This window comes from Pelophylax lessonae, assembly GCF_965119305.1.
Source record: "Pelophylax lessonae genome assembly, chromosome: 2".
NCBI classification, from domain to species: domain Eukaryota; kingdom Metazoa; phylum Chordata; class Amphibia; order Anura; family Ranidae; genus Pelophylax; species Pelophylax lessonae.
The window spans coordinates 381,175,432-381,197,882 of record NC_138769.1 but is presented as its reverse complement, the minus strand read 5'-3'; the positions used below and the strand labels follow the sequence as shown (position 1 = coordinate 381,197,882).

The window sequence follows — 22,451 nt, the reverse complement described above, 5'->3', positions numbered from 1 at the left end:
AGCCAGCTGAGCTCCAGTCCCACCACCCCGGCGTTCCCCCACCACGACGAGGACAAGGATCCATCCATCACTGCCTGGGCTGGCCTGGCACAGACACCACCACCATCGGCCATCCACTGTCTCCACTCTCTCCAGTGAGATCTTCTTCACTTCTCCAGAGACCGTGAGTAGTACTCCTCCTAGGGCTAGGCTCCTACTTGTCTCCTCTCCTCGCTCCCAGACCCAGTCCCCCCCAGCCTCAGGCCCCACCTGCAACCTCTCTGACTCTGACCCCCAGGCCCCAGCCCTGGATTGAGCCCTGGGCAGGGCCAGGGCGGCTGCTGAGTGCTGAAGCAGGATCCATCCATGAGGAATTGAGGACTCCATCCATCCATGACCTCTCCTCGACCTCGCTCCCAGTCCCCACCACCTGCTGCCACCTCTGACCCCCTCAGCCCTGGCCCTGGCCTGAGCCCAGGGCAGGGCTGCTGAAGGATCCATCCATCCAGGAAACAGGATTCAATTTCCATCCATGGCCTCTCCTCGCTCCCAGTCCCCCCCTAGGCCCCACCTGCCATCTCTGACCCCGGTCACCCCCTGGCCTGAGCCTAGGGCAGGGCTGCTGAAGAATCCATCCATCCAGGATTCCATCCATGGCCTCTCCTTGCTCCCAGTCCCCCCAGGCCCCACATGCCACCTCTGACCACCTCCTGTACCATGTCTGCAGTCTCTGACCACCTCCTGTACCATGTCCGCAGTCTCTGACCACCTCTTGTATCATGTCCGCAGTCTCTGACCACCTCTTGTATCATGTCCGCAGTCTCTGACCATCTCTTGTATCATGTCCGCAGTCTCTGACCATCTCTTGTATCATGTTCGCAGTCTCTGACCATCTCTTGTATCATGTCCGCAGTCTCTGACCATCTCTTGTATCATGTCCGCAGTCTCGGACCATCTCCTGTATCATGTCCGCAGTCTCTGACCACCTCCTGTACCATGTCCGCAGTCTCTGACCATCTCTTGTCTTTTATCATCAGGGGAGTCTGGACTCTGGAGAGGAGTCAAGAGTGAGAGCGCCGCCGGGATGGGGGTCACGGGAGAAGTCAGATGTGTGGGGCCTGCAGACTGGAGACCAGAGCCGTCTGAATGAGCCCTGCACAGTGCACCTGAGAGGAGGTCAGTGACAGTGCTGCCAGACCAGTCTAATGGGGGGGTCACTGATGTAAGGGCCAGGGGGCACTGATATAAATATCCCTCTATATTAGTAACCCCCCCCCCATATCTTAATGTATTCACTCTGTGGAAGGTGGTCTCTGGTCACCAGATTGCCCCCCACATCAGAGTTCCTGGCGTTCCCCTTTACATCAGAGTCTGCAGGATTCTCCCCTTACAGTGCAAAGGGGGAACTCTGTGGACCCTGATGTAAAAGGGAACTCTGATGTAAAGGGCAATGCAGTAGACTCTGATATAAGGTGGTTTCTGGTCACCAGAGCACCCGCTTAAATCAAGATCTGCAGCATTCCTCTTTATGTCAGAGTTACACTGTAAGGGGGAATCCTGCACAGTCTGATATATGGGGGAACACTGTTTTGGCTGGGTTATATTAATCTGATCTTCATGTAAATGGAGAAATATGTTATTTGTTTAACCTAAACACATTGCTAATAGCACTATCTACATGTTTATAGTTTAAGTATTTATATTTGCACGGTTTAGCACTGAAAACAGCCTGTTTATGTGCATTTTTGCAATGCCAGTAAAAAAATGGTGCCGTCCGTAAATTTTGGGTGTTCTGCCAGTAAATTTCCCTCCGAGGGGTTGGCAACACTGATATGAATGTACAATATATATGTAAAGCACTGTGTAACGGCACAATATAAGTATCTGTAATAAAAAAGAAAAATAAATACCTTCACTCAAAGACTGGTGAATTGGAGGTGATATCAATGGAACAAATGTTTCTAGATCAAATCTTCCAGTCCGTGACTGAGCCTTTAATAGCCAATATCTTTTCTCTAGATCAATAATATCTGATTCTTCCACTGTCAAAAAGAAAAAAATAAATTTGTGTTTCACATATACCAGCAATGCCACATAATTAGTAATTAGGACAAATAGATACAAATTCATAAACTTATTGCTCCTTTGCACCTGTGCATTTTTTTTTTTGTTATACCTACCGTATGTATAAAGCATATTTTTCAAACCATGTAATGAACAATGATGTAAACTTAATAATAATAATAATAACATACTCATTTACACAAAAATTATGAAACAAGCAACAGAAGAACATACAAAGCAAAATTGTTATTTTTTTACAGTGTAAAAAAAAAAAAAGACCACCACTATAGTCTACTTTTACAACATACATGATTAAAATATTATAAGTACTATATTAAACATATTTTAATAAATATATATACTATTAAAAGTGTACAGTGTTCTCTGTACTGTGAAATGCCTTACCTGTTACTGAATTTTGTGAAAGTAACAACGAACTTTAAAAAAAAAAAAAAAGTGTACAAAAAAGGAGTACATGGATACAGCCATTCTTAATATGCATTATTGCATGCAAGCACAGATAAACCACTTTAAATATGTTTCATCACTCATTTGACCTATCACATCTGAACAATTCAACAGAATACCTAGATAGGAGAAATCTTTGCAGTGCCAGTAAATACAACAAACCACACTTTCTACCAAAAACAAGATATACATCCATGGGAACAAAACTTAGGAGCTCTGGGTTGCTTAGATGTACACTCCATAGGAGCATGAATGTGATGCCCCTATAAGTAAGGTAAAAAAGTAATTAAAACAGCAAGAATCGCTCATAAAAATCCCCACACAGGGACAGAAAATAAAAGATAATCCCCCCACTAGCATCCCAGGCATTACGAAAAAAATAAAAAAAGTGTGTAAAGGTGAACTGTAAGATGCATGTTAATGGACCTGTACACAAAATATATGCATCAATTACATTAAAATTAACAAACATTTTTGTATAGGGCTTTCTACATCCCATATCTCCTTTTTCACCTAATTAGGATACCCTCTGCCATGGATGTTCTCTAGATGTTCTGCATTGGATGGCACGCTTTGTCATATGGTATGGAAATGTCCACCAACTAGAGAGTTTTGGTCAGAGGTCACCGCTTTTATCAGCACAATTTCCCTTGTATCCAATATCTGTAATCCTTTAGGTGCCTTCTGGGCTATATTGATGATGAGTACCTCTCCAAAACCGCTCAACTCTTTTTACGCCTAGCTTTATTTTACACCAGAAAAACTATAACTATGCATTGGAAGTTTCAGCCCCACCGACTATAGCCTTCTGCCTTACTCGTTAATCAAGCATTCCCGCTTTACAAATTAACTTATGAAGTTAGAGGCTGCCTTCGTAAATTTCATAAGATATGGGACCTGGGGTAATTCTGACCACACTATACCACCTAGTACTTGGAATAATACCTAGAAATATTCACGACACACTTGTAGGAGATTTCAAGTGATATGTTTGGTTCTTTACTTCATGATCCACATATAGAGAATGGACATTATACGGTATGATGTATGGTGCTATGTGAGCAATGTTTGCTCAATCTTTTCTTTGTAATAGTTCTCTATTCTGTAACCAGATCAATGCTATGTACAATTTTTTATATATGTACAATAAAAGTTAAATAACATAAAAGGGAGGTTGTAAACATTGAATGAATGTTTGTTAATGACTTTTGAAATGCTGCACAAAGGAGATCCCTCATTTATCCGTTAAGCCGGCCATAGATGATTCGAATCTCAGCTGGTTCAGCAGGGACTGGCTGTTTTTCAAACCATCTATGGGAAGGCTGATTGTACCCAACGAGATCAAATCGATCGACTTGGGTACAACTAGCATGTCAAATTTCTAGCATGTGATTGTCAGCCGCTATATAGCTGCTAGCAATAATCATTGTATTTTCCCCATGCCGAGAGAACACAATAGCACCACGGGAGGGATTTGATCAATTTTCTTTCCTGCAACTCGTGGTCACAGGAAAGAAAATTGCATCATCCATGGCCTGCCTTAAAGTAATACTAAAGTCACAGTTTTTTTATGGGTAAAAATTACAAACAAGTCATACTTACCTGCTTTGTGAAGTGGTTCTGCACAGAGCAGCCCAGATCCTCCTCTTTTCGGGTCGCTCTTCAGCGCTCCTAGCCTCTGCCTCCTGTTGGGTGTCCCCACAGCAAGCAGCTTGCTATGGGGACATCCGAGCCGAGCCAAAACTCTCTGTGTCCATCCCGGCCCCGCCCTCTCTCTCCTCATTGACTTTGATCAGTCAATGAGGAGGGAGAGTCTCGGGCAGCCATGACACTCCTACAACATCGCTGGATCAAGATGGGCTCAGGTAAGTATTAGGGGAGCACGCACAAGGCTTTTTACCCTAATGCAAAAAATGCAATAAAATAAAAAAACCTTCTGATTTTACAACCACAAATTATGTTTGTGGTTATATATTACCAAAAAATTACATATATTACAAGACCCTAAACTGAAGACCATGGCTTCATAAAGCCTAGCACACGCTACTATTTTTTTTTCTTTTGGGGTTGAACAAAAAAAAACCTGCCAGCTCAGGTCGGAACCGTTGTAATAACCATACAATGTTAGTACAGCAATCTCCTCTGCTGTTCTTTTGTGTTCTGACAGGGGGATGCGCCCCATGCTCCAGAACACTCTGGTCAGCGCTCTCAGCCATAAGCTAAGAGCGCTGATCAGGAGTCTGTAGGCAGACCCTTTTCGGTAATGAGCCTTCGACAGAAGCCAGCTGAACGGCTGCCGTACACACGGGCTGAATGTCGGCAGGTGTCTATTGAACTGGCTGATGCCAGCCGACATTTGGCCGTGTGTACTAGGCTTTACCTGACTGTGAAAATTTAGCTTGTGCACGCACTTTCAAGAAACGCCCTGCAAAGCAACCTCACCCACAAACAAAGCTGATGATTCTAGGTCATCTGTAGATAATGGTTACAGCAATAAAATTAAATCTTCTACACTGATTGCAGTCCACAATTTAAAACAACTTGTTAATATAGGTTAAACCAATTTTTTATTTAGATAAACAATCACTGACATATCCAGAAAGTAAAAAAAAATTCAAAAACATACAAAGGAAAGTTTCATAGGCAACTAACTAGTCATCAAAAAGCTCAAGTGGCCCCCACTTGCAACAACAGAAGCAATTGGTGGGATTATAAATTACTGTATTAGGTGTTCATTTACCCATGAAATTAAAGAGTTCACACTAAAGATTTAGGCCCTACTACAGGAAGATTACATTCTCTATTAACAAAATGCAGATTAAGACATGCTCTGTCCTCTGCAATGATTTCCAATGTTAATTTGCCTGTAAAGTCATTGTGGTTTCTTGCTGCATCTGAGCATCGGTCTGTGCTTTAATGTACAATGATATACCTAGCTGCAAAATCCATACACATTGATAAAATGTAATGCTATGGCCATTCCCTTCTAAATGCTAAACCGTAAATTGCTGGGATTTGAAAACAAATTGTTTCACCACTGTGCATTGCTCCAGGTGACTAAAGATGGATGTATTTACAAATACTTCTTGTACTGTGAAAAATCAAATACAAGCAGAAACTTTGAAAATAAAACATATTCTACCAGACTTTGAAAAAGACCAATTTAAAGGGTACGTAGTGATTTAAATCCCATCTTTCTCATCGACTTTGCGGTTTTAAACTGAACGTCAGGCTAAAACATTTTTAGATATGGACAAACTGGGGAAGGGTTAGAACCCCTGTCAGGTTTTGAAACCTACCAAGAGTTCCATTAAGCTGGCCATACACTAAACGGCCTCTGTGCAATCTCATTTAGTGTTACCAGTAATATGAGGTCAAACCTACATATAAAAAAAATGCTGCATATACAGACTTTTGATGGTTTTTCAGCCTGTATAAGCAACTCTTTTTTAGCCATGCACATTTGGGTGTTTAGAGCATTGTTTTTCAACCTTTTTTCTATCAAGGCACCCTTTAGAACAATTTGCACAATCCCGAGGCACACCAGTCTGAGGGCTCATTCACAGTCCGAGCGTGCATTTTTTTGCTTGTTAACGCACATCGCACGTTTTAATTGGTGCAAAGGTACATGCATTTGCTAGATATGTGAAGGTGTCATTAGGAAATTATTGCACCCACATGTGACTGCAAAACGCAGCACCTTTTTTGGTGCAGTACAGGAAAATGTGTGATTTCGCACCTGGTATCTCACTGCACCTGGTGTGAACAAGCCCTGAAATGTACTATGTGAGGCAAAGTTCAGTAAACTTAGGTTGTAACTCCTTCAAATCCCCCTCCTAGCACAAATCTGCCACCAAATCCCCCCCACCCCAAATCCCTCCTCTTAGCACAACTCATCCCTGCCCCCCCTCCCAAATACCTCCTCCTAGAACAAACCCCCTCAAATACCCCCTCCTAGCACTATTCCACCACCAAATCTCCCCTCTTAGCACAACTTCCGCCCCAAATTCCTCCCCCTAGAACAAACCCCACTCCCCTCCACCCAGTGCAGTGTGTGGGCTGTGTGTGGTAACTCCTGTGCAGTGTGTGGGCTGTGTGTGTTAACTCCCGTGTAGAGTGCGGGCTGTGTGTGTCAACTCCCGTGCAGTGTGTGGGCTGTGTGTTAACTCCCATGCAATGTGTGGGCTGTGTGTGTTAGCTCCCATGCAGTGTGTGGGCTATGTGTGTTAATTCCCATGTAGTGTGTGAGCTGTGTGTGTTAACCTCCGTGTAGTGTGTGGGCTGTGTGTGTTAACTCCCTTGCAGTGTGTGGGCTGTGTGTGTTAATTCCCATGTAGTGTGTGAGCTGTGTGTGTTAACCTCCGTGTAGTGTGTGGGCTGTGTGTGTTAACTCCCTTGCAGTGTGTGGGCTGTGTGTGTTAATTCCCATGTAGTGTGTGAGCTGTGTGTGTTAACCTCCGTGTAGTGTGTGGGCTGTGTGTGTTAACTCTCGTGTAGTGTGTGGGCTGTGTGGGTGTTAACTACTGTGCAGTGTGTGCGCTGTGTGTGTTAACGTCCGTGCTGTGCGACTCTCCAAAGAGAGAGAGCACAGCTTTCTCCTCCTCCCTTGCAGCTATGTATACTATTGCCGGCAAAGCAGAAAGCGGTCTGTGCTGTCTGACATGTCCTTAACAACCAATTCATCAATTGGTAGGACGCAGGCTTTCTGCTTTGCCAGCAATACGTACACATAGTTGCAGGGAGGAGGAGAGCGCTGTGCAGGCTGAGCTCTCTGCTCATAGAGTCGCACTGCACAGGAGTTACCAGAGTAGCGCTCAGACTGGGATGTGTCCACTGCACCCCTGAGGACTCTTTTTGGCACACCAGTTGAAAAGCCCTGGTTTAGAAGCATATTTGCAGCAAAGCTTTTTCAGGCTGAGAAAAAAAAAAAAATCACCACAAGAGCGTTTTTGAGGAGCTTTTGAGCAGAAAAAACACTTGATGTGAATAAAAGTCCCTAAACATGGCGTTTAGGAGCATTCTCTATTTTCAAGTGTACATTGATTATAGTGAAAAATGAGCAGAGGGGAATGTTTTGGGAAAAAACACTTATGAAAGCAAATACAAACACGCATAAAAACCGTCTAATGTTTAAGAACCCACAGCATTAAATCATGCAGGCCTATGCACTACATAGTTGATAGTGTTTTCATTAGTGTTAGTACACCTTTAAAATCTGTAAAGGTAACCTAACACCAGAGCCCCTCCCCCTCTCTCAGTCCATGCAGTACTTACCTTCCACAGTTCTGACCGGTCAACAATGACAGGCAGGGCTTCAGTGGCTTCTAAACCCTGAGGCGGCTGTATATATGATCCAATATACACGGCTCCAAAAAATTAAAGGAACACTTTGAAAACACATCAGCTCTCAATGGGGAAAAAAAATGGATTTTTGTAAGATCTTACCGTAAAATCCTTTTCTCTTAAGCTCATTGACAGACGTAGTCTTCTTGATTCTCAAGAGCTGGGTTATGTTGTCTCCGCAGGAGTAGGACTAGGCAGAAAGACAAAACGTTCTGGCTCCACCTTAGGGGCAGTCCCTGAGGGTATATCCTCCCTCTCTCTGCTACAGGGAATCAGTTCTGTTTTAAAGCAGTACAGAGAATTTAACCCAACCCAACTCAATGATAGAGGGGCGGGTACTACGTCTGTCAATGAGCTTAAGAGAAAAGGATTTTACGGTAAGATCTTACAAAAATCCATTTTTCTCTATCGCTCATTGACAGACGTAGTCTTCTTGATTCTCAAGAGCTGGGACATCCAAAAGCAGTGCCACAAAATGAGGGGTGGGATTGACAGAATCAAAATCCAATCTAGAAGGCCCAACCGGAGCCAACCAGAAGTATCAAAGGACTCATCGAGTAAACAGATGAGACCTACCCCACAAATCCTCGAGGTAGACCAACAGTCTCCTCAAACAGTGGCCTGCAGGAACCTTGCAGCCAGAAGAGGCATCTGACGATGCCATCACATAAACCTTATACAATATTGTAAAGGTATGAACCGACTACTAAACAGTCGCCTTGAAAACCTGAACCACTGACGCCTGATGGCGGAAGGTCCAGGAAACTCTAAGCGCCCGAGTAGAATGCGCCTTAACAGGGAACGGGGGATCCCGACCCTTAGATAAAATAAGCCTATACCACCGTCTGTCTGATCCATCTAAAGATGGTCGCAGCAGAACAGGCAACACCTTCTTAGGGCCATCCGTGATCACAAACAGTGAATCCGTCTTACAAATTGAATCCGTAGTATTCAAGTATATCCTGATCGCCCGAACTACATCCACGGAATGCCATGCAAATTCTCGAGGATGATTGGGCTAAGGACATAGGAAGGACAATACACTGTCCTTATTCAATGAAACTTTGAAACCACCTTAGAAGGAAGGATGGATTCGGATGAAGAACAACCTTATCCCTATGAACCACCAGATCTGGGGAACAACAGGATAATGCAGCCAGTTCTGACACCCTGCGTGCAGAAGTGATAGCCACCAAGAAGACCACCTTCTGGGATAAAGTAAGCAAGGGAATCTCCCTGATATTTTCAAAGGGAGGTGTCTGAAGAACCGACAGCACCAAATTAAGATCCCAGGATGGTAACGGCGCGTGCACTGGCAGAGCCAGGTGTCGCACCCCCTGGATGAAATTCCACACCAAGGAATGAGTAGACAAAAGCTTCTGAAAGAAGATAGCAAATGCTGAAACCAGACCCTTGATAACACTCAAGGCCAGCTTCTGCTCAACTCCCTGTTGCAGAAAGCCAATATTCGGACTACCGAATAAAGATGTAGATGGAACCCAAGGGATTCACATCACACAATATAAGACTTCCATGTACGATGATAATCTTTCTGGAAGTCGCTTTCCTTGTTTTAACTAGAGTAGGAATAACTGAAGCTGACAATCCCTTGTCCTTCAGCACCTGGGTCTCAATAACCAGGCCGTTTAAAACCAGCGATCGTAAAGCAGGATGGAAGATCGGTCCCTGAGACAGTAGATCCTCCCTGAGAGGAAGTCTCCACGGGACGTCCGCCATCAGTCTGACCAAGTCGGCGTAACAAGCTCGACGAGGCCAGTCCGGAGCTGCCAGGATTACTGGAATTCCTTCCTCCTCTATCTTGCGAAGAAGTCTTGGCAGTAACCCAAGAGGAGGGAAGGCATACATTAGCTGGTATTGCCCCCACGGGGCGATCAGTGCGTCTGCGGTTTCTGCTAGAGGATCGCGGGAGCGAGCCACGAATCTCTGAACTTTCCTGTTGAATCGAGATGCCAACAGATCCATATCCGGGGTGCCCCATCGTAGGCACAACTGGTGGAAAACGTCTGGATGGAGGGACCATTCCCCCTGATCCAGAGTCTGACGGCTGAGATAATCTGCCTGCCAATTCTCCACCCCCGGAATGAACACCGCAGAGATTGCTGGAACAAATCGTTCCGCCCAGCGAAGAATGCAAGCCACTTCTTTGGCCGCTCGGACACTCTTGGTGCCCCCCTGGTGATTGACATAAGCCACGGCCATGGCGTTGTCCGACTGGATCCGAACCGGGCTGCCCTGGAGCTGCTCGGTCCAGTGAATCAGACAAAGTCTGATCGCTCTCAGTTCCAATACATTTATCGGCCACCTGGATTCTTCCGGGGACCAAAGTCCCTGGACAGATAACTGACCGAGAATTCCTCCCCATCCGGATAGACTGGCATCCGTGGTCACTATCGTCCAATATATTGGCAGAAATGACTTTCCCTGGCTGAGCATCGGAGACCGAAGCCACCAGACCAGAGACTCTCTGGTCTGTTTGCTCAATCGGATCTGATTGTCCAGGGATTCCGGATTCCGATTCCATCTGAGAGGAATCTCTTGCTGAAGAATTCGGGTATGGGACTGGGCAAATGGGACTGCTTCGAAGGAAGCCACCATCAACCCCAGACCCCTCATGCAAGTCCGAAGGGAAGACCAGCTGTTGGTGGACTGCTGATTGAATCTTTCGGAGTTTCCCTACCGGAAGAAAAACTAGCCTCTGGGTGGGAACCAGAAATGACTTTTGCTGGTTCACCAGCCACCCGAATTCCTGTAAAGAAATCATAGTAATTTCTATGTTTTGTAGCAAGGTCTGAGGAGACTCTGCATGAAGCAGAAGATCGTCTAGGTAACCTAGAATCGATATGCCTCTTTGGCGCAGAAGTGCCAACATTGGGGCCAACACCTTCGTGAAGACCCGCGGAGCCATGGCGAGACCGAAAGGTAACGCCACAAACTGATAGTGGTTCTCTTCTACGGAAAACGTAGAAACCGCTGATGTCCTGCGAAAATGGGAATGTGAAGATATGCGTCCTAGATGTCTATGGACGCTAGGACATCCCCTGGATGCAGAAAGGCTGCTACTGTGCGAATGGACTCCATTCTGAATCTTCTTATGTAGACAAAAGAATTGAGTGCCCTTAAGTCCAGAATTGGACGCACTTTGCCCTCTTTCCTGGGTATTGTAAATAGGTTTGAATAAAAACCCCTGAAAGCGTTCTGTCCAAGGAACGTGGACTACCACTCCTTGTTGTAGTAAATCTGTGACTGCTCTCCACAGATCGTCTAAACGATCCGGGGATAGTCGGCTATTGGAAGGGAAGAATCGCGCCGGTGGGAGAGATCGAAACTCGATCTTGTACCCTGACCTTATGACTTCGCAAACCCATCTGTCCGGGATTCTGGAAAGCCATGGATCCGGGAACCGGCGAAGACGTCCCCCCCACCCCAGTTATGGGTGGGGGGCGCACCTTCAGGCTTTGGACGGTTTATCTTCAGGTCTAGAGGGGGCGGGCTTTTGCTTGCCCGACCAACGACCCCTGACGGCTCCTGCAGGAGCTTTGGAGGACTTAATTTTTTCACCCGCGGGACGGAAAAAAAAAAAAACCTCTTGTGAGCAGAAAAAGAAGGCCCTCGTCTTTGACGAGTTCCTTTACCTTTAAAATTTTGCGGTAAAAAGGTGCTCTTTCCACCCGTGAGATCCTTAATGATCTCATCTAAGTTGGCTCCAAATAGACGCTCTCCTAAAAAGGGGATATTAGCCAATGCTTTTTTGGAACCTTGGTCGGCTAACCAACCTTTTAGCCACAGTGTACGCCTGAGAACCACCGCTGAGATAGATGCTCGCGCCAATAATGAAGTGGCGTCTAACGCCGCATCACACACAAACTGTAACCCCTGTATCATTTGTTCCAACGAATCTGATACCGCCTGAGGGACCTCTTCTAGGTCCCGGCGTAACCACTTGGTCCATACAGTTACAGCCTGCGAAACCAGACCAATAGCAATTATTGGTCTGAAAGCTGATCCAATCAAGGTAAACATGGTGCGAGACATAGCTTCTATCTTGCGATCCACTGGATCTTTAAAAGACGGAGCGTCTTCTAGAGGAATAACCGTGGCTTTATTCAATCTAGCAATTGGTGAATCCACCACAGGTGGTTCTGTCCATTTCTTAATGAGGGTTTCCTCAAACGGATAACGCCTGTTAATGCGTTTAGAAATAGTAGAAATGCGTTTTGGCAGACTCCATTCTTCTTTGATTGGATTGCCAAAACATTTGGGCAATGGAAAAACCTTCGCCACTAGATGCGTTTTTAGTCCCAAAAGGGATTTCAGTTTCAGCTATTTCTGACGGAATACCCTGTAATCTTAAGGTCTCTTGAACAGATACCATGAGTGCGTTTACCAACGCTTCCTCTCTGGCTATGGCTGATGCCGAAACATCCTCCTCACTGTCTGAAAAGACAGTACACGAGACACCAATACCAGATGAAGTACCTGCAACTGCAGAAATAGGCTCAGAGTCTGAATCCGAGGTTTCAGATAATAAGGGGTTAGGCGGGGGTCGCTTACTTGCGCCCTGTCCCTGACAAGCCACTTCCACCCGGGACACAAGCTTCCATAATAGCGGACAATGATTTAATCGTCAGTGGGGTGCTGGAGGATCCCGCAGACCCCTCGAGGGGATCCGGAGGAGATACATGAGTGGCAGGGTCCATGTTAATTCAGGACACCTTTGCCAGAAAACACAAAAAAACTTTTTTTTTTTTTTTTTTTTAAATAAAAAGTACCTCTTTTTTTTTTTTTTTTTTTTAATTTTTTTTTTTTTATGTGTCTCCCCCTAGCGCAATAGCGCCCCTCAGAGTACCTGCTTCTCGATCCCACAGAGAGAGAGAGGGACCCCCAAGGCTCACCAACCGATGCAGTGAAGTTTCCAACCAACTGCAGTCAGCGTCTGTCTTTACAGACTGGAAGGAGCTGTTGCTTTTTCCCGGGTAGAAGGACGTGGCTCCGCCCCCTGTGTACGCCTTCCGGCGTTCCCAGCTCTCCACGAGGTAGCTGGGCTCATGAAACATGGCCGCCCCCATATAGGAGACATTAGACTCCAAAAACATGGCGGCCGGCGTGACCTGAGGACATGCATGCACCTGGTCTACGGCAAAATGGCGGCGGACCGCCGAAATCGTTTTTCCCAGCACATCCACCTGCATCTCTGCTGAGTGGCGATTGATAGATCTACAGGAGATACACTACAAATAAGGTAGGATTATACCTCCTATGTCTGCTGTAATGCTACAGTCTGCTGGGTAGAGTGTTAGCTCTCAAACCAAGTCCACTTCCCACAAACACATACTGTATTTACAAGGGGGACTTTTAGTGTCAGATATATACTGACCATGTATGGAGGGGCCCATAATTCATACTGCCTCATAACGAGGAAAGAAAAAAGGGAACGTTTACTCACCATACCGAACCGACAGGCACCCTCTCTTCACAATACCCTCTCCACCGGGGTGGGGGTTTGTGGACCACTCCGGACGCCTCGACTCTCTGGTTCCTGGCGTCCAAGCGAGACTTTTAACTCGCAAGGTCAGTCCCTCCACTGGGACTCCGTCGCGGCCGACCCAGCGCGGAGCTCTGGTCTGCACGCGCTTGTAGGCAGAAACCGGGGTGACCACTGGATCTCAACATCCAGCCCGTCGCCCGGCCCCGCATACTTACTTGAATGTGTCGCGGCCGACCAAGCGCAATGCAATGGTCTGCGCGCGCTCGTAGGCCGGCTGGGGTGACCACTAGTGTCGCCCAGTCCGGCGTTTTTTGCTTGAAGATCTCACAGGAAAAACACTGGAGAAAAAACTACCTAAAAAATATTTCTTCTAAAGAAAAAATCTTGCCAGGACCAAAAAGATCCCAGCAAGGAGCTTAGGTCCTTACTCCTGACTAGACAGAAAAAAACTGATTCCCTGTAGCAGAGAGAGGGAGGATATACCCTCAGGGACTGCCCCTAAGGTGGAGCCAGAACGTTTTGTCTTTCTGCCTAGTCCTACTCCTGCGGAGACAACATAACCCAGCTCTTGAGAATCAAGAAGACTACGTCTGTCAATGAGCGATAGAGAAAATCATGCTCGATATCTATACTGATACGGACTGGGTAATGTGCTGGGAACGAAAGGATGCCACATTCTTTGATTAAAATGAAAATGATCAACCTACAGAGGGCTGAATTGAAAGACACCCTGAAAATCAGAGTGAAAAAATGATGCAGCAGGCTGGTCCATTTTGCTGAAATTTAATTTCAGCAACTCAAAATGATACTCAGAAGTTTGTATGGCCCCCGTGTGCTTGTATGCATGCCTGACAACATCAGGGCATGCTCCTAATGATACGGCGGATGGTGTCCTGCGATATTTCCTCCCAGATCTAGACCAGGGTATCACTGAGCTCCTGAACAGATTGAGGTGCTTCGGATGGACCGAAGCATAATGACCCAGAGGTGTTCTATTGGATTTAGGTCTGGCGAGCGTGGGGGCCATTCAATGGCGTCAATTCCTTCATCATCCAGGAACTGGCTGCATACTCTCGCCATAGGGTGCTTGGCATTGTCATGCACCAGGAGGAACCCAGGTCCCACTGCACCAGCGTAGGGTCTGACAATGAGTCCAAGGATTTCATTCCGATACTTAATTGTAGTCAGGGTGCCATTGTCTAGCCTGTAGAGGTCTGTGCTTCCCTGCATGGATATGCCTTCCCAGACCATCACTGACCCATCACCCAACCAGTCATGCTTTCACGTCTGTCACATGTGCTCAGGGTGAACCTGCTCTCATCAGTGAAAAGCACAGGACGCCAGTGGCTGACCTGCCAATTCTGGTATTCAATGGCAAATGCCAATCCAGCTCCACGGTACAATGCAGTGAGTACAGGGCCCATTAGAGGATGTCGGGCCCTCAGGCCACCCTCATGAAGTCTGTTTCTGATTGTTTGGTCAGAGACATTTACAACAATGACCTGCTGGAGGTCATTTTGTAGGTCTCTGGCAGTGTTCACCCTGTTCCTCCTTGCTCAAAAGAAGCAAATACTGGTCCTGTTGATGGGTTAAGGACCTTCTACAGCCCTGTCCAGCTCTCCTAGAGTAACTGCCTGTCTCCTGGAATCTCCTCCGTGCTCTTGAGACTGTGTTGGGAGACACAGCAAACCTTCTGGCAATGTCACTTATTGATGTGCCATCCTGGACTACTTGTGCAACCTCCAACTCCTCCAGGATGGCACATCAAAATGTGCCATTGCCAGAAGGTTTGCTGTGTCTCCCAGCACAGTATGGTCCTGGTTTCGCCTCATGCTACCAGTAGTGACACTGACCCTAGCCAAATGCAAAACAAATGAAAAACAGTCAGAAAAGGTGAGTAGGGAAAAAAATGTCAGTTGCCTTCACCTGTAAAACCATTCCTGTTTTGGAGGTTGTCTCCTTGTTGGCCATCTAGTGTACCTGTCGTTCATTTCATTAAAACCAAAGCAGCTGAAACTGATTGACAAACCTCCTGTGCTACCTACCCAACCAGATCAATATCCCAGGATTTTAAATGACTTGAAGCTATACTCTGATTAAAAAGTGTTCCTTTAATTTTTTTGAGCAATCTATATAGCCATAATTGGCTGACAAACTGTTACTTTTGTAGAGCAGAAAAGAACATGCAAACAAGGCTATGTTTGGTTGAAATACGAATCAAGCACATCCTTCTATGCTATGTACCTGTCTCTATCCAGGATATTTCTCACTTCTTATTCCTCTGCTATCACCAGGAATCACTTCTGACAGCATTTTGTAACATAAGAGATAAAAAAGGTGATGGGGAGGAGAGCTCCAGCACACAGTCTGTGATTCACCATCAAAGCTCTGCATGTTTCCTGTGTCCTGTGTGAAGGAGGGAGTGTAAGTTCCTTCCCTTCAATCAGGGCTCAAAGCTCTCCTCATTGAGATCTGCAGTGTGACATCCCCCCACCTCCTGCTTTTCAGATCTGAGAGATCCTGTGTAAATTCTGGACTTTGAATGGCAGACAGATGGCTGCAGATAAACAGGTACAAAACTTACATAGGAGGATTTGTTTTATCTCTGTGTATAATCTGATGCTAGTCACTTCACTAGGTATACGTGAGGGTTTACAACCACTTTAAATATATTGCACTTTAAGTACAATGTTGAACTACCTACCTTTCTTGCTTAACTGTGCTACACTTGAAATCTCTCTAAATATATTTCCAAAATTAGCGCCATTACATTTCTTTATTGTATAGAATTTTGAGGGCGGGGACTTGCCAGATGGTACTCCTATTCATATCAAAGTGGGAATCCTTCCTCCAGACCTTCCCCCCCAGAGGATTGGAATAAGTGTTTCATTTTTATTCATAAGCTATGTCCTCCTAATTCCAAGAGAAGAGCTACAAGATATTCTCCCTATGGTATCGGAGCCTGGTTGATCTCCAGTGGATGTACCCTTTCTCTCCCAATGAGTGTTGGAGGTGTGGGAAGGTGGCTGGTTCCCCATTAAAAATCTGGTGGGGTTGCCGCTTAATCTCTCCCTTCTGGCAAAAAGTCTTCACCTCTGACAAATCGATGTGTATTTCTAATATACAGGAATCCCTGGCAGTGGCTCTGCTATGAATGATCCCTGGTTCCATCTCAAAGGTCAAAAAGGGCATTCTGCTGCACTGCCTACTAGCAGCTCTCACTGCTATCTCCCAATACTGGAAATCTAACCCTCCCCCCCAGTTTAAAGAAATGGGCCCAGATACGTAACGAGAGAATTGTCATGGGGACACAGGTTGAGGAAGAGACCGTGCCGATCCCAAAGAAAGCTTAATTTATTTTTACTTTTTTTTTTTTTTTTTCAAGCTTTTCTTAGATTGCTTAGTTATCCATTTTCTCACTCCCTCTCTCATCCCGTTCCTCTCCCTTACCTTATCCATGTGATACCTTACTGCCACTATTAGTTTACTACTGATTGTAGTATTGTTATGTGCACAGTGTAGTTGGCAACCTATTCTACCCAACACATACTGTTGCATCTGTTTTTTTTTCCATGGAAATGGTATGTCGCTCTTTCCTGTTGGGAAGTATAATCCATGACATCTTTTTGCTCACTATTTTCTACTGTTATTTTGAGTCTTTGTATTGAAATACTTAAAATTTTTAATAAAAAGAGGTTTAACCCCAAAATTTCCAGTATTCCTTCTTCTTTGCTTTCCCACATGTAAGAAGAGATGCAAAAACATTTGTTGAGCACTAATTTTGACGAATATTAGGAAAAGTAATGGATTAACCAACTTAAATACCTACAGACGCAGGCATAAACCTACAAAAATGTTTGTTATGCATTTAGTTAACCTAGGTGGCATTGCTCTTTTCTCAGCAAAGTATTACATTTGAAATGGCAAATGCAAAGAGCTTACATGCTAAACCTGCCAAAAACTCAAGTTACTCATTCAAATAATGTTACCTTGTTCCAGCACACTCAAGATCACTGTACATTGTATGAGAATGTAAGCCTGAGAGGTACAATGCATATTGCACATTAAAAAAAGGACATGGACTGTGCACACTTTATACTGCAAACCTATATCATTCACATTACTAAACAAAGTATTCCAGTTACAGAAATATACGAGTGAGGTAAGCCCTAAGAGGGACACATTCATGTGATGATATATGGGCATCCGTAAGTGTGCATAAATTCCAACAAGGAAAAATTATATATTCCTGTCTCTTATGGACTACCTATCCTTAAAAGTGTATATAAATATACAATATATTTATATGCACTTTTAGGTATAAATGTGTATAAATATATTGTATATTTATATGCACTTTTAAGGATAGGTAGTCCATAAGAGAGGAATATATCATTTTTCCTTGTTGGAATTTATGCACACTTACAGATGCAGAATCAAACAGCACCTTACTTTTAGTACTTTTAGTATTTTTTCACGTTTTTCACATTTAAAGGGGCAGCAGTTTTTTATACTAAGAATCTTTTGGACTTGGGTATTAGGCGCCTTCACATAGTTTATATGTGATAATATATATCCATGTACATAGTATTCAGTGCTGCACCTAACCAGCTCTGGGCTTCCGAAGAAAGAAGCACTGCACAAACTACGCTGTAATAAGGGGACTGCGTGATCGCTAGGGTATAGGCCAAAATTCACAAGAGGGAGGAATTTTATCAATAGTACAAACAAATGCCCACTGCCCCCACCAATAACTAGCGTTTGCAGCAAGGAGCACACGGAAGAGCAACGCATGTTAAAGGAATTTATCAATGCATGGCACCCAATCAGCTTCCATCTTCAGCATGTTCAGTTAAGCTTTGAAAATGAAAGCTAGAAGCCGATTGGTTGACATGCACGGCTGTTCCAGTTTTAACAAATTCCCCTGATACTGTACAAGAAATAGGATACTTTCATTCATGTTTTGAAACAATGAACAATGCTAGTTCACTACAAAGATAACTGCATACGTTCTCTTAAACATATTGTTTTAATGACTATAAACATTTACCCGAGGGTTTAAATCATTTTTTGCATACATAAATAAAACACAGCAGGTATACGCAAACTTCAAAGAGAAAAACAGCATATTAAACTTACAAATAATGCAAAATTTAGTCATACCTGCAATGTATGAATTACTGTTTACAACATAACTTAAAAAAAAAAGGGGAACTTAAAACGTATAAATAATGTAAAAAGAACCCTTTTTTCCCTAGATACAGTGCTTTGAAGTTAATGTACTGAATAAACAATGCAGGATATCTCGCTGCAGCTTTGATTTTCACATAGGGTTTTGCACTTCAATAAGATAATAAAAATGGGCTGTCAATGTATGGCTTCTGCAGGCATACAGTGCAATGCATAGTCATGGTTCACCTACCTATGGGGGCGATTCTTGCTGGCTTACAACAGTAGAGATACACCATGCTCCATACATTTTAATAAGACATATTGAGCACGCCATAAGTCAGTCGGCAGATAAAGTATTTTGGAGGATAAAATCTATTGTATTTCCACTCCGCAGTACAGCACCTTCTCCCGTTTGTGGTTACACTTACACTTCCCAACCCATGTACTGAGAGGCAAGTAATCTCTAAGAATATTAAGAATCTGCTTAGCATGACGTAGAATGACAGAGAAGATAAGAAGATAATATGGGGGATAGACTCGCACTAAGCCACGCTAGAAGGTTTACTGATTAGCTCAGTGATTTGGAAAATACTGGCACCCCCCACTATCTCTTTTCACGACACAAACTTATCTATTGAACAATGAATTTACAGAAGTACTGAATAATGAGGAGGACTACAAAAGAAGCTAAACTACCGAACAGTGACCAATCACAAAGAAAGGAATAGAGAGCACATTTATAAGAGGGAATAGAATGTTTCGTGCTATTTATATGCTTGTGTGTGTTGGATATATTACATAGCCCAGTACTAATATGCATTGTTAAAAATAACTATTTTGACGTACAAAAAATATTTATGTGTAGAGTGGAGCAAGAAACAGCAACCAAAACGGTCACATCAGTGAAAGAGGTGCTTTGATTGGCTATGGCAGGGGTCTTCAAACTATGGCCCTCCAGTTGTTCAGGAACTACAATTCCCATCATGCCTAGTTATGTCTGTGAATGTCAGCGTTTTACAATGCCTCATGGGATGTATAGTTCCGCAACAGCTGAAGGGCCGTAGTTTGAGGATCCCTGATATGGATTACCTGCACTGAACACTGCTTTTTGGACTATTGAATTTGTCAAACAATTAAATTTGCCTTGAAGATTACAAATCATAATGTGCATTGTTATTTCTTCCCAGTTTTCTTGTTTCCCTGGAATGTAGATCCCTTACAGCAATTCAGTGGTTAAAGTGTTACTAAACCCAGGACCCTGCATTCACTATTTCTGGTCTCCCACAGTACACAGAAAATGGAAATGCAATAGTTTTAATAACTATAAACTGCTAAATAATTTTTTTCATGAACAGTATATAGCAGTCTTGTGACTTCTATCAGTGTCTGGTTAAAGCATGTAGGTGGATTTTTCATTCTCCCACGATTGTCCTATCATGGAGGCAGGACCCCTGACCCACTGCCTGCATAGTGCTGATTGGCCCTGTGCTGATCACATGCACTCTCCAAAAAAAAAAAAAACCTCTCTAGCAATACGCCCCAATCTGAGTATGTTTTAGCCTGTCCCCTGGCTCTGTAAATATCAGGATTTATATTGGAGTCAGTGGAAGAAGGAGATGATCAGAGGAGGCAGGCTCAGACAGCCTTTTTACACAATGCAGAAGATTAACCCCTTAGGCTCCACAGTGAGTATAACAAGCATGCTTTACTGCATATACACACTGATTTTACTGTTGTGGGTTTAGTAACACTTTAACATCTTCAAGGGTCTACTGTAAGCTTTTCGAGTAAGCTGTTGAGGTTTTTTAAATTTACCCAGGAGAAACATGAGCATGCACCTACATGAGTATGGGCTTTTCCAAAACGCACTATATTTTTTCCTGCCTACAGCATAGTTCAACCGTAGAAAAAAAATTGTTATAGGAGTCAGTAAAAAACTAGCTTATATATCCTCTGCCCCCGCCTTTAATTATTTAAAAATGCAGCTGTATGTATTTAACTTGAGAAGGAAAATAAATATACAGTCTCTAAATACAGACATCAACAGACAAATCCGTGATTTATCTTTTTTTTCTGTGTTGGTTTTTAATGTCAGTATCACTAAATGTTGGGATTTGCTAAAGAATGGTCAGTTCCTTAAATCGATGTCAATATCAATTATTACAGAAGAACATTCTACTGTTTCACAGTGTGAGTCCTTGTCACATCTGCAGTTAAATCGCTTTTCCCGCAACCTCGAGAGTCACCTTATAATCTCTCTAGACAACATGTACTGAGCAGGATGACACACAATTTTCTGTTTAGGCTACAAACCCTGCGCTTTGTAAAAAAAAATCTTTGGTGATTTGTATTTATTTTTTTATTATTGTAGGGGGGGAAAGGGCATTTCTACAGGCTTTTACAGGGTGTAAAAACTCAAATATGCTAGGAAAACACATGAATATACTAGGAAAAAGCTGCAGATAGTGGATTCCCAAAATGCCCCTCAAGAAAAATTTCCAATGCTTGAAAACACTGGTAGTGTAAATTGAGTTTTAAACTAAACTCAATTTACTAAAACAAACTAAAAATAACACCTGCATTATACTTTGAATGTGGTCTGTCCTAAAAGGTAAAACATTAAGAAATCAACCTCCTTCATTGTATGTTAATTATGGATAGTTCCGTCTATGTTGGGGACAAACACACTTTGAGACTTTCCAGAAATTCTTAAAATCACCCATAATAAATTTTCCTTAGAAACATATATAAAGTAAGAAATATATATATATATATATATATATATATATATATATATATATATATATATATATTTTTAGGATTGGTATTGGTATGCTATGTAAATGGAAACACATAACAAACATAATGGGGTTTTGTCATATTTGACTACAGATTTGGTAGAGTGCAATTTAACAGGGAAGGGAAGAAGCTTATCCTTCATACCATAGACTTGAAAAATGACTTGCCTAAGCCATCTAGCAATGTTGGAGTGAAAAATCAGGGAGCCCTCCGCAGGAACCTTCCAACCAATGTTCATTTTGGCGTCAAATTTCAATTTAGTTTCAGTCATAGACTTTTGACAGAAATGCCATTTTAGTTTTAGTCGTATTTTAGTCATCTGAATTGTTTTAGTTTTAGTCTTGTTTAGTAGACTAAAATCTGCAGTACAATTTAGGTGACTAAAATCTCCAGTACATTTTAGTTGACAAAAATTGGATGGGATTAGTTAAATTGTAATGCATTATTTTAAGCATTTCTCTAGAATTTCCAAACTCATTATATACTCCTGAGGTAAAAAAAAATCGAATGTGTTATTTTTTGTGGTATTAAGGTATGAATAAACTTTACAGACACTCTGGATGGTGGTCTGAGGAGGTCTGTAAATGCCGCACAGTGCTCTGGACAATCTGAGGAGGCTTGTAATGTACATAGTGCTCTGGATGGTGGTCTGAGGAGGCCTATAATGCACAGCGCTCTGAACAGAGGTCTGAGAAGGCTAATGCACACAGTGCTCTGGACTGTCGTCTGAGGAGGCCTGTAATGCAGCACAGTGCTAACTGGAATCACCACTAAGCACGCTACAGTCTCTACCTTGCTTACTGGGAGGGGAAACAGGGGCTTTACAGATGGAGCTCTGAGGAAATCAGAAGCTCACATGAGTAAATATCCCTCCCTGACATTTTCCTTCCGTTTTCATTCGTTAACGAAAATGCGAATTGATTTTTGCCATAGCTTACGTCAATTGATGAAAATGTGGGGTCATTTTCATTTAGTTTTCATCACTAGAAACATGCCACGGACAAAAATTACTAAGAATATGTTTTAATCAACCAAATTACCACTGCCTCCAACAGCCGAAAAGAGGCCTTAGGACAACTGTGTTGTTGTGTAAAAATAACATAAGGTAACACCCATATTG

The 22,451-nt window shown here is 43.4% G+C and overlaps 1 protein-coding gene across 2 annotated transcripts in view; it reads right to left on the bottom strand.

The window, feature by feature from the left end:
* USP32 (ubiquitin specific peptidase 32) overlaps window positions 1-22,451 on the bottom strand; it is a 781,032-nt gene that overhangs the window by 198,530 nt on the left and 560,051 nt on the right. For both annotated transcript variants that reach the window (XM_082245728.1, XM_082245729.1), the window contains one exon: window positions 1,890-2,021. In XM_082245728.1, the coding sequence (XP_082101854.1) occupies window positions 1,890-2,021 (132 nt within the window). The remainder of the gene's footprint in view (window positions 1-1,889; window positions 2,022-22,451) is intronic.